The sequence below is a fragment of the Haemaphysalis longicornis genome, unplaced genomic scaffold (genome assembly GCF_048455015.1).
Source record: "Haemaphysalis longicornis isolate Haplotype H1 unplaced genomic scaffold, Haemaphysalis longicornis Haplotype H1 scaffold_10, whole genome shotgun sequence".
Taxonomy (NCBI): Eukaryota; Metazoa; Arthropoda; class Arachnida; order Ixodida; family Ixodidae; genus Haemaphysalis; species Haemaphysalis longicornis.
Window position 1 is genome coordinate 113,875,374 of NW_027526204.1, and position 13,704 is coordinate 113,889,077.

Below are 13,704 nucleotides of genomic sequence, written 5' to 3' on the forward strand. Positions count from 1 at the left end.
TTGGGCACGGGTTATTGGTTCGGCCAAAGAGCAGCAACCTATTCATTAAGGAGCTCTAATGATGATGACCTGAATAGATGCACAAAATAGGAGAAATGTACTATGTACAGACACGTACACACACTGTGCATGTCCATTAAAGGGCAATATGTCTAATGTCCTGTCCAGTCGTCGTCGTTGCGGCACAGGCAGCCATATAGCGAGTTCAGGAGGTCTGGGCTGGGAGTGGCACTGAGGGCGGGGTCGCGTGGGCGTGAATGCTGTTAGTCTAATTCCTGTGGCTGCAGCGCAAACGTAGGCCAACTGACTATGGAATAAGTAGGAAGTAGAACCCCCCAGAGAGTCCGGAGGTCGTAGGTTAATCCTGTGCCTGGAGCTTTGAGACAGACGGGGAAGTGGGTTTAGACAGGCAGCGCGGCGGACGACCACGACGTCGACGCCCTGCACGACGCTTGAAACGTAGTTTCATCTTTTCTCCAGCCAAATCTAACGGCCTTGCTTCTCGTCGCTTAAGAACTCGGGTGAACTGCGCACGAGAAACAATGCGCCAGGGCCCCACGCGTTAGATGCCATGGTTGTCGTGATGCCCAGTGTTTCGCTGGGCTCTTCCAGTTGCAGAGAATTAGGTTTGCTTGTTTGGATGACTACGGCACTGCAGCTGGGGAGGGAGTGCGATCTGACTAGGGCGACATTGTTGCTTCGTATGGCAGGTTGAGGATTCTTGGCACTATAGTGAGACTGCAGAGCGGGCATCATGAGCAAACAACGGCCGTATAGTTGTAAGGGTAAGTGCGCTACGCTGAAGGCGTAATAGCGCGCTGTCGATGTGGGGTGATGCCGAAGATGCGCTCGTAGGAGTGTCAGTGACGTGCGTTGGAGTAGGCGTCTCCATTTTGGCCTGGCCAGAAGGGGAGGCGAGGTTTTTTTACGAGTCACGGTGACTGGCAGCGACTAGGAGGATAAAGGTGCAAGTGCCAGTCATGGGGACGTTACCGAAAAAAAAAGTAACAGTGTTACAGTTACAGTTACCTAACCCACAAAAGTAACTCTAACAGCTAGTTACGAATTTTCCAAAAGTAACTAGTTACAGTTACTGCAAAAAAGTAACGTCGTTACTTTTCCGTTACTGAAAAGATTTGGCTTACTTAATAGAAACGTACGAAGGCATGCAGCTAGTAAAAATTACACGAAGTAAAGCCTACACGAGGGGAACCTAAAATGATGCACTCTCACGCCCAAACCAACAATCGTTGTGTACGCCTGATTTTTTTATTACGGAAGTTTTGCTATCCATCACAAGGAACTTTATTTTTTGTGTTGCTTCACTCTCGCTGTAACAAATTTATTTAGAAACATTATTGTAGCACAGAAGTAGTTGTTTTTTTTTAATTTGAATCAGAGAGGCCGAACTTATACTATACCGAGCTGGATGACACCATAGCCGAAACAATCTCTCAATGTCAACTTTATTTTCTCCTACAATGCCGTCGCTTGTCCGCCCCGCGTAGTAAGAGAGAATGGGAAAAAAGGGGGCGAAGGTGGCGGATCGACGGAAGGCCCTGGGAGGAATGGGGAAACGGACGTCGGTGTACATAGGTTGTCGCGGTGTTTTTGAAAGATACCCAAAATGCGCTTCGTTAACTTTTTATTTCGTGTTTGTGGTCGGAGACGGAGACCAATTTGAGCCATTGCCGAAGCGACGTTTGTCTGTAGGCCCTCGGAGTTGTTCTCCCGCCCCAACCCCCAGCCACTTCCATCCCACGAATGAGGCAAGACATTTCCAGAGAGAATAGGAACTGAAATGAACGCTGTACTGTTTTCCCCTCCTGCTCCTCCCCCCTGTCCTCACAAAGGCGGATTTTGCCGTCTCGACCGGGAAACACTGCTATCAAAATTCCAGCCTTCCACAGCAATCACGTCGCCCATCCTAGGAACCCCTCCCTTCGTTTGCTTTGAGGCGTAGGCCGAACGGGCAAAGGTCTAATTAGTGTCGCATAATGGCGGCGAAGGGAGCAGTCATAGTTGATTTTACCTAACCGGCCGAACTGCTTCCGCTTACTGACAAGCCAGAGTCACTGTAATTATTAATAATGACTCTGGCTAGTCAGTAAGCGGAAGCGGTTTGTCTGGTTGGGTAAATCAAGACAGACTGATCCGTTTGCAGTTGCGAAACGACACCAGCGAGGATTGCCGTACTGGATGGGAGCAGTCTGTCTTGATTTTTACCCAACCAGCCAAATCGCTTCCGCTCACTGACTAGCCACTGCTGGCTGGTGTGAGGGCACTCGGGGGCCACCATCGTTGGGGTCGTCGAATGTGTGGAGGGGCGTGAAATTTATTACTTCCTCGACCTCGTTCGAGTACTGTTGACAGCTCGATGAAGCCTCTGGACCAGGGGTGCCAAACGCGTGGTCCCAAACACGGGCAGGCGTCTCTAAAGAGCACAATAGTCGCAAGCAACGGAGACTTGTGAATCGAACACTACAGTGCGCAAGGGGCTGGACGAGCGCGAGGCCGCCGAGAGACTCCCCGCGGCGTTTTATGACTCCAAAAACGGGGCGGCACGTCGCTAATGGGAAAGCGATGCCCTTACCGGAGTTTTCCAGGCTTCCGCGAAAGTGCAAATATTTCAGTGCGTTGTGCGGCGTTTGTGAGTGTATGTTTTCCTGTTCGCCTTTGTGTCAAACACTTTTACTGCGCCCCAGATGTGGCGAAAATGGTGCAGCCGCGCGTCGGCCTATAGGCTCTGGCGCGTCAACATGCATCCACGTGCGCTTAGACGCGTGTCGCAGCGTTGTTTATGGCCTGGGTGAGAGCAATGTCGCGCTGCTGAGAAAATACTGCAGCTTAGACTTGGAAACTTCGAGCCCTTAGTAGACCGCGTGAGACACCACGCACACGTGCACGCCTAAACATTTCTAGTCCAGATGTTTTGTTTTTCACCCATGCGAAGGAAGTTAGCTGGCATCGATGAAGTAGACGAAGGTTCTGCGGAAGAAAGGCCAAAAAAGTGAAACGCGCATACTTTACATCGGCCGTTAATGAGTGTTGTTGTTGGATAATTTTTTAATAGAAATAAAGTAACTAACAATATTTCTCGTTACAGTTACTCCGCAAAAAAGTAACAATGTTACAGTTACAAGTTCCTCTAACTTAAAAATAACTAGTTACAGTTACTGAAAAAAGTAACTAGTTACCGGTAACGCGTTACTAGTGACTAGTTACTGCCCAAGACTGGCAAGTACCCATTTCTCCTAGGCGTGCCGGTGTCACTGAAATCGCAGAAATTGATAAGGGGCTCGAGTTTCAGTATAGGTTTGGGCGGTTGTGCCTTTAGAGTTAGTGCGCTGGGTTCTGTTGCGAGTGGCGGAAGGCGAACCACTCTAGCACCGCACTCGAGGCACTCGAGTCGAGGCACTCTAGCACCGCGCATTTTAGGTCGCTTTAGACTTAGTCCAGACGGTGCAGCGCGAAGCTGGGCAAGCATCTCGGTTGGGAGGGCCTGGATTGTGATGTTGCACCGTGTGGCTGGACTGAAGGAAAGCAAATGTAAAAGTGGCTCTCTATGAGCGCGAAACACAGCTCCGTGTCCTTGGGGTTCAACGGTGGCAGGGGAGGGAACGGCGGAGATGGCGGCTTACTACAGAAGCCTTGCTGATAGACACGCCACTAGGGGGCAGATCGTCGCTGTCACGCTTCGCTTCGGCTCCCCACAAGAAGTTAAATTCGGCCGAAAACTCGTCGGAACTGGATGAAGCCCTATAGCGACGTCTTCCTAACGACAAGTGGACTCCGAACACAACAGTTTTGTTCGCCGTAAGTACAAACTTCAAACTTCCGAGGCAGCAACCCGTAGCTAAGCCTACTTTGAACGGCGAAAACACCACCGCTGCTTCGCTGATGCCCACGTCAGCTACAGCTGCTATGGCTGCCGTCGAGGCGGGATCAGCGATCGACACCTCCGCGCAGCCTACCGTAATTGAAGAACCGAATTACTACGACTTCGAGAACGAGGAAGAGAAGACTCCCAAGGAGAACTGGATACATGTAGTAAGTAAATCTCAAAGGAGGAAGCAGAATAAGATGAGCGCAGCGATAGGAAACGAGCTGGGCCTCTCGAAGACTTCCCCCAAAGAGACCAACGGATGGCCTCGATTTCCGCAAGTACCAAGCCTGTACTATCGCGGACAGTATTTTGCAAGAAGCACAACTCACGTGGAAACAAGCGGATATCAAAATCAGGATCGACCCGGCACAGAACATTGCCACCGTCAGCACACTGAACGAGATGGCTGCAAGGAAACTGGACGGCATAGAAAAGTTGAAGCTACAAGGCAGGTACTACCGCGTCAATCATTACGGCCTCTTCCCGCACGACTCAAGTAAGGGAGTTATTTACGGCATCCCAAGCCACCACACTTCAGAAGAAATTTTGGACAACCTTCGGATGCCAGGCTAGAATTTGCACCATGCCGGCGCCTAGGATAGTCAAGCTCCGTAGTCATCCCTATCCTCGGCCCAAAAGTCCCCTTCTACTTTTATTACAGAGGCGCAGAGACACGATGCTACCTGTATAAGAAGACAACACCTTACTGTTACAAGTGCTACCAACAACGACATCGCTCAGACGTTTGCCCCACACTGGACGTAAAAGCGTGCGAAAAGTGTGGAATGCGGGACCCGCAACCGAATCATTTGTGCAACCCCAAGAGATCATCTCCCGGCTACTAAGGGCTGCCGTTCGAGGTTAAAAAAGCCGTATCTTGCACGTCAAAGGCGCCGAGAATGGGAACAACTGAACACCACCCGAAGATCTAAGAGTACGACCAGGAGAACCCAAAGCAGCAGCCGTTTGGAATCATCGACCCGAGCTGGATGGACCCGTTTGAGGTCCAGATCCCGGACTAGAAACTTGCCACCGCCGCCCAAGGAGGAGGTGACACAGCAACACCGCTGGGCGTCGATTCTCTCTCCCACTGCTCCCCCCGCCAATGCTATACCCCGGTGTAACGAATGCGAGAAACTACAGCATGAGCTACAAACACTCAAAGCAGAAATCCAAAGCCTCAAAACTTTAATAACAAAATCTCCTCAGCAATCGGCTCCCCAACACGCACAAACGGTTGTGCTCGAAACAATCAAACCACAGGCAGAAAAACAGCCCCTCACACCTCTACAACCAGCCAGTGAAAAGAAACGCAAGGTACAGACACCCCAACCCCGGGATATCGTAGAACAAAATAACTTCATAACGAAAAAAGATTTGCAGAAAGGCCTGACAGAAATATACGAAACGGTGCGAGATACGCTCCCTGCCGTAATTTCCCAAATGAAACAAACCAGCTGTCAGTTGACCCAACTGACGGAGCAAAATTAAAATCTCGTCGCCCGGGTAGAACGCTTGGAACGACAGCAGCAAACACCCACAAATCGCTTTGCTCGAGGAGAAAAGCCGTACAGCAGACCAGAAACGAACGACGCGACACCTGCGGACACCAAAAACACCGGATATGACGACTCCCTCTAAAGCCAAGCTGCTGATGATTCCCTCTAAAACCAATCAGGAATCAAAACTAACTATTTGGCAGGGGAATTGCAGCAGCTTTAAAAATAAAAGAGGTGATCTCCAACAGTACTTTTCCCTCCTCTCTGATCCTCCAGATGTCATAGCCCTTCAGGAAACGCCCTCAATCGCTAAACTGCCCGGCTACTTAACTATCTCCACGCAGAACGGGAGAGACGTGTGTACGCTCATTAAAAATTCATCACGGCCATACAGCATCAACTAACTACTCATAGCCATGATAACATTCTCGTCGAATTAATTCCTCGGAAGACGATGAAGAAGAAGAGCACATTCGCCCTCAACGTATACTGTCGCCCAAAAAACCACGCCATTGGATTGGCGGACATTATTCGTCAGGCTAAGTGTATCACAGCAGAAAACCCTTTCATAGTCACCGGGGATTTCAATGCAGCACACACCGCCTGGGGATACACATAACAAAGAGGGGTCGCGAACTCTTGACCATCATGGATGGAGAGCAACTTATTCTGCTCACCGAACACCACCTACCGACCAGAATCGGCACGAGCAGTGAGGGACACATGCCCCGATCTTACGCTGGCAGCCAACGCTCCGAGAACCACATGGCATAACAGGGAGGATAATCTCGGAAGTGATCACATGATTAAAGAAACTGTGAACCTCAATATAGGAGAAATATACGCGCTGTCAAATTAACCGACTGGAATAGCTTCATAAAGGCCAGAAGCCAGGCGCAGCAAGAAGAAATAAAGGACATTGAACAATGGCCACAAACGCTAGCTGCAGACGTCAACACCTACACCAAGAATATTCAGAGAAGCATCGAAACGCCAGCAGTTGACAACCATCTCGCACACTTATGGCGAGAAATAGCTTAAAAAAGCTCAGACGACGTATTGCGCAAATCAAAAGTGAGGCATCAACATATGCAGCACAGTTATGCCACCAAAACTGGGCCCACACGTGCGATGGCCTTAGTGGCATACTTAGTACGTCCAAAACATGGAACTTCCTTCACTACCTCATAGATCCTGCCCGAAGTAAAACAAACTTGCAAGACAATGCAAACGATAATGCACAAATTTCAAGGAAGCGAGCAGTCACTCATCACTGTGCTTGGGGACAGATACCTCCCTGAAATACAACAGGATCAGCTCCCTGATTACACAGGATCCCCGAACTTGGAACTAGACAAGCCCATCACCACGGCAGAGGTACGCGCAGCACTTCTCAAACTCCGCAGAAACACCGCTCCCGGCAGAGACAAGATCACCAATAAAACACTGATCAACCTCGACGACACTTCTGTAGAGCTCCTGAATAACTATATGAATGAGTGTTGGACCGGCAGCAAGCATCCCAAAAAATGGAAAGAGGCAGAAGTGAGGCACTTGCCAAAACCGAGGAAAACACGATGTATAGAGAACCTACGCCCAATTTCTTTACATCTTGCGTGGGGAAACTCATGGAGCCCGTCGTTCTACCGAGACTTCAGAACTACCTCGAGGACACCGGTCGCATACCACAGACAATGTTTGGATTCCGGACAAAGCTATCGACGTAGGACATACTACTACAAATAAAAATAGAACTTTTTGAGACCGCAATCAAAAATGCACCCAAGGCAATTCTCCCACTTGATCTAAACGGAGCATGTAATACTGTAGCCCACTCTGCCATACTCGGAAATCTCGCCTCCTTAGACTGCGGAGAACGTACATACGGCTAAGTTAGAGCTTTTTAACAGCCAGACAGGCGATCCTGAAAGTAGGCGACCTGCAGTCTGACCACCACAAATATGGAAGCAGAGGCACGCCGCAACGCGCTGTATTATCTCCGATGCTGTTCAACATCGCAATAATAAACCCGCCCCAAAAACTTGGAAGCATTCCAGACACAAAACATGGTCTTCATGCAGACGACATCACAATATGGATAGCCAAAGGGTCGGAAGGGGAAATGCGGGAGAAATTGCAACAGGCTGCAGATACGTACACACGTACGCGAAAGAATGCGGACTCGCCTGCGCTCCCCAAAAATCCGAACTCCTGCTGGTGCAAAAACGTCATGACCCAGCTACCTCGTTCTGCATAATGATGGACAGTATACACATAGAACCCACCGGTCACATCAAAATTCTCGGCATGACTTATCAAGAAGACTGCTAGAACACCCGCCTACTTTAAAAACTGGACTCATCCACTGCTCAGATAACGAGAATGATCCGCAGAGTATCGACTCAAAAGTGTGGCATGAAAGAACAAGATACGATAAAGCTCGTTGAAGCATTTATAATTACACGCCTCGCATACGTAATCCCCTACACGGTCCTCCAAGCAGCAGACAAACAAAAGCTCAACACCCTTATTAGGAAAGCTTACAAACAAGCCTTGGCCCTCCTACCGACAACGTCCACCGAACGTCTTGCAGCGCTAGGGACACACAACACCATAGAAGAAATCGTAGAAGCCCATCTCACGGCGCAGCAAGTCCGGCTCGGCCTCACGAGCACCGGTCGATCAGTTCTGACATCTTTAAAGCTTAACGCTCTCACGGAGACGGAAGACGCGGCCATAGTCCCTCTAGAAATCAGGAGAAGACAAACTTCACCCCTTGCCGAGGAACATGCATCCCGAACACCATCAAGCACGAAGAGCGGCTAAGGCAGAAGCTCTTCAACGTCAATACGGAAAATCCGAGGAGGTGGTATACACTGACGCCGCGGACTATGCCTGGTATAAAGTAAAAGCTGCAGTAACCGCCACACCCCACTCCCTCCTCGGTAGCTTAACATTACGGAAGGCAACAACGCTGCAAGCAGAAGAGACGGCAATCACCCTCGCAATCGCCCAAACCCGAGCATCCACCATCATCACCGACTGCCAAGCGGCATTCAGAAATTATGCGGCAGGAAGAATTTCCATGATCGCTCTTTCCATCATCCTTCAACACCTACCTCGGAGAAACCTAAGAAAATCTGGACCCCAGCCCACTCTTTTCTCTGCGGAAACCAGGCGGCGCACGCCTTCGCTCGAGATTTGGTCAGCCGAGCACCGTTAGTAGAGGCAAGTACAGTATACCCCCTTCTCACGTACAAGGACATCACACAGCATTACCGGCTTGGCCGAATGCGATACCCTCCAGTTTCTCAGCAACTAAGCAGGCCCCAACAAACTGCTCTTCGTCAACTCCCGACGAACACGTACCCACACCCTACGAGGCTGCACGCCCTACACCCCACCCTCTATGATCCCCTGTGCAGACACTGCGGCGTCCCTGCCACGCTTTACCACATGGTATGGGAATTCCAAGTTAATCCCCACATTGACCCCATCCCAAACCCCTCCCGAGAGCAGTGGGAGATAACTCGCTAGCTCTTGCCCCAGCACAGCAGACACCTGCAGCTCATCGAACGGGCGAAGACGGCGGGTCGCTCCAATGGCGCCCTGGACTGAGGGATCCACCCACAAGACTTTTTGAAACCATAAAAGTTATACGCCTCCTCCTCCTGCTCCTCGTCCTCCTCCTTGCTGATACCTTGGCGGCGAATTCATGGTTTTGTCGAGTCTGGTGTCTCCGGGTCACCAATTTTGTAGGCAGGACTGGCCGTCACGTAAGCAGGCAGGCCTCCTGCACCCAGAAATGTTGCACAGCGCTTGTGGCCGACGGGCCGGGGCTGCGGAGACAAGACGCAGACGCAATGCTAGCGTCCGAGCCTGGCACCCACTTCGTTCTCTTCCCGCTCGTGCAGCACCACAGCCTACCAACGACGATAGCGCTGCTGCGGATGCTAATACACTCTTCCGCTTCCCTTTCGTTTTTTCGTGACGTAGGCACCGCACTGACACTGGCAACTGCAGCTTTCACGTGTCCAAGTTATTTCCAACAGCCCAGAAAGTTTCTCTCGCCGAGGAAATTAGCTTGCACTTGGACCATCAAAACCGGAAATTCATTTCAATGGTCGACTTTCTAGCATGTCCGCCTTCACCGGAAGCCCGGACCCCATCAAACCCGCCGAAGCGCTCCCTTCAGAAAACACAAGCGCTGTTTCAAATACCAGGCAAGCGCGGCTGCCCGGCTAGGCCAACGTATAAACGGTGAGCTAGGCGTCCGTCCCTCAGACCGGTGCATTCATCTCACGTCAACTGGCGATCACGTCCCTATCCTTTCACACCAACCTAGCGTTAAATATACGCTCGATTCCCGGCACCTGTCTGAAGTAGTCCTTGGGGCCCAGCTACGCCGGGTCCAAACATACCAATGGGTAATGCTCACACGACGCACGAATAACGGGTTTTTTATCAACAGCGGCTCGCGGTGAACAAAACAGCAGAAGTTCGGAATCAGTCGGATAACCACCTGCTGTAAGTACCCTCACCTTCCACGGGCGATAAGGTACGGTTCGAAACCGGCGCAGGCATGCTATACCGATAGCAAAATCCGCACGGGGAAAACGTATTAGACTCAGACGGGTCGCTGAACCACTTGTACACTTTGACGCTTCCTACCTTGGTTATTGCTCGCAGAAGCTCGGGTGTTCACCGTGGTACATTATTGACTTCGCTAATTTCTCACCAATGCTTTTCCGAAATGAAACTACTGAAAGCATGATGGCGGACTATGAAGCCTGAGGGAAGCAGCCTTTAACGCAGTGTATAAAGCTGTGGTCGATTTTTTTAAATTAAACGAGCTCACGGAAAGTTTTCATTTACGTTTACATAATGTAAACGTTTACATAATGTAAATGTAACATTGCGTGCACAACTGAGGAACTATTTATTTGAGGGAAACTTTATTTATAAATGCTTCTCCAAAAGCCTCTCACCGTTCGCAATTTTTGTGACGTCACGAGCCATACTACCAAAAGCCTACGGGCCGTCGTCTCGTTTTCACGTTTCTGGCGCTTTCTGCCTTATTAGAGAAAAACTCATCGTGACAATAGCGTACTTTGGTTCGCAGCACCATAATCTATCGAATCAGGCCAACTTATTTTATGCTTTAGCATCCCTTTAAGGTTCATAGCGACATCAACCAGACAAGAAAAGTAGCTCCATTTTTTGCATCGTAACTCAACAGCAGCAAATGAGAACGTCGTCTTACCTCTGCAGGCGTGGGTAAAAGGATGCGTGTTTCGTTGCCATCATACCGCGGGTCGCATTCGTTGCACACCTGACCGCTGGGTTTGACAACCCTGACCGTAATGTTGCCGGTATGGTTCGTGCGGAGACGCACCTCTGTGTTGTTTACTGTTTGACTGCTTACGTACAATGTCTTTATAAAAGTGTTTGTGGATTCCTCCTGCCTCTTCATCAACTGCTGTAAAAAAGCAGAAATAAACACAAGTGGCAAAACGTCATTGTTGTTTGGATGGTTCTTCTTGGTGTGCCCTCGGGAACACAATGAACCCTGGCCAGCCAGCGTATGCGTATTGTATTAGCGAAACGGAAGTACATATTTAGAACAGTACAGCGAAACAAGAGACATCTCTTTCTTACCTTAGCCGGCGTGGGTATAGGAATGTGTTTGTGGCCTGTGCCATCGGTAATGTGGCAGTCCTTGTATTGCCGATAGCTGCAATCGACAAGTCGTGCCACAACGGCGCCGGGATTGTTCTTGGTCATATGCACCTCCGTGTTTGTACCTAGTTCAAAGTCGGTAAGGGATCTCCTCGTAGACATTTTTGTGTTTACTTCATCGCTATCCTGATTCTGTTGTGAAAAAAAGGGAAACATTAGTGACAGAACACTTCCCGTGCACTGCTTAATTGATTCTCCCACGTGTGTACAGGGGAACAAATTGGTTTAGTGCCAGCCAGCTTATACATTATGTCTGAAAATGTATTCGGAGATTTAGTGTTCTAAGTTACTAGCGGTAGTAGCCGGAGATTCCCTGATCGGCCGCTCTATTAATGATAGTAAATGGTTTAACACGTGTTCACTTTTCCTACTTGTGATAATTCACCATGGAGTTGTACACGATTGCGAATTCCCTCCTGTTTTTACATAAAGGGCGGGAACTCCTATTTTAAGGCGACTTATCCTAAATTACAATGTATCAAGATAGTGTGCTGTGATGTGGGATTGTACAGGAAACATATTTCCCTCCAAATCATTCCCCTGGCGGCCAGTAGGTGGAGGCGGACCGCTCGGACCCCAGATCACGAAGGAGCAGCTGAAATCATCGCGACGCGAAGGGTTGCAGCCACCATGCCGCAATCACTTATGGCAATGAAACTTTCTTCTCTCTCTGCCCAAGGGAAGTATGACCTCCTCAAGTGTGATGAATACCCATCACTCATGGGTTTATAACGTATACAAAGGGCTCTTGTGGGAGGCGCGTGGTTACGGAAAGTCTTAAGGTATGGCAACTATGGTGGCGTGCAAAAATTGAAATGAATTCCCTGACTGAGGGATCTGATTTAGAACTGCTCACCTTTTGTATGTTTGCTAGGACAATTGTACGGCCCACATTTGTAAGCAAAAACGATATATAAGCAGGGAATGAAAATTTACTGTGTATTCTTTTGTAAAAACACGCATTCTTTCCATTGTAGAATACCCATTCTTCACATTCCGTGGCTGCTCCCGGTTACGTTCCTAGTGCTTTTTTGTCTTTCTTGGAGGCTGGGCCCCCATTGGTCATCATTAAACAATCCTCGCCTCATTTGCCCTGCGATCACACAGCATTCAGGTGGATCTTGCGGCCTAGCCCAAGCTTCGCACCTTCTCGTCCGCCAGCCCTAGCCCTGCTGCGACCAGCACTCGATCAACCCCGTGCCCTGCCTCGTGTCCCCGGCCCATGACGAGCCGATCATGAACAGCAACGATTAGCCAATGACATGTCCCAAGACATATCGTCTGATGTGGTTCCCCGTACATGACGCTTCGTCGTTGCCTTGAGAACATCGCTATAGCAGAGATAGGCATGATCGATGCAACCATCGTCACCTGTTGCTGCAAGTACCTCACTATTCACAATCAACGCATTGTCTTCTTCCCATTTGTAAGTTCACAACAGCCTCAACAGGGAAGGTCACCCTTGACCAGAGGATATGTCACAAAGAAAAGTACACAATTACACAAAGCACCAGGCATCCCCTCCTCAGAAGATGAAGCAAATAGTGTGACAGCCCTGCTCTCAACAAGGTGGCTAACGCCCACATCATTATTACCTGAATGCGATGCATTTAGCACTACCACTAAAATTTTACGTGGCTGTAGAAGAGATGACACGAACCTTGCAGCGCTGACGCCATGTATTTACGTTACGAGACGAACGATTTAAAGGTAGCCATAACGGAACCTGTTCATGCTGTCCGCACACACAACTGTTGTAGATCGTAGGAACCACCGCGGTATGCTCTATTCGCCCATTTCATCTTCTGTACAGTGAGGAGCCGCGCACTTGTATTTCATGCTGAGCCACCTTCAACGGCTCCGCAAACCTAGTCCAATAACAAGTCCGGGCCACCGAACCTTCGTTGAAAATCCCGAAGCTCGTGCCAGCCGTCTACTAAAAGTTCACGCACCGGAGGTCCACCCAGTGCAGTCTCAGCAGAGAAATACACAGGCGAGCGTGCCAATAGCCATAACGTCGCAGTCTCAGGAGATGTACTCTGGTCGCACGTCATGTATTGGCCTACGACACCGCGTAGTCATGCTCCGTTCCGCAGCGACGCGTTCGAAGATGTGGAGGACTGTACTTCTACTTCTCGCACGTAGGCACAGCACGCAACTGGTCTGAGAGCCACGAGGCTCCTCTCACATTTTGGGCGTGGCCAAATGACAGTCTGCCGCACACCAACCAGTACCGACGGCAAAGAGCTGAGGACCTCCTCGAGGCCAGAATCTAAGGGCCCAATTAAACACTCACCAGATTCGTAAGACGTGCTTCAGCTGATAGCGCGGGCTACCCGCAGGCCGTCGAGAAAAAGGAAGTGCGTGCTTTAATGAGAGGCGTAAAAAGCGATATCGTTCGCAAGCTAGTTCATCCCCCAACAACTGTCAACGAGTTTTAGGCTGAAGCAACTAACTTGAGAAAAAAAGCAACCACTTTTATCGTATGGCAACGGCACCACCAACATACCGGCGTGGCGTCATGGCCTGGAGTGGACGCCCGTGACAAGAGGGCGGCACGAGACTGTCTGCGAAATTCTC

General features: G+C 49.8%; 1 protein-coding gene across 1 annotated transcript in view; it reads right to left on the minus strand.

The window, feature by feature from the left end:
• LOC144160040 (calcium-activated chloride channel regulator 3A-1-like) overlaps nt 1-11,227 on the minus strand; it is a 57,952-nt gene extending 46,725 nt beyond the window's left edge. Inside the window, exons 1-2 of the mRNA XM_077691660.1 lie at nt 11,044-11,227; nt 10,649-10,864 (exon numbers count right to left, since the gene is read on the minus strand). Coding sequence (XP_077547786.1) covers nt 10,649-10,692 — 44 coding nt within the window. The 5' untranslated portion in view covers nt 10,693-10,864; nt 11,044-11,227. The remainder of the gene's footprint in view (nt 1-10,648; nt 10,865-11,043) is intronic.
• Nucleotides 11,228-13,704: the final 2,477 nt, after the last annotated feature.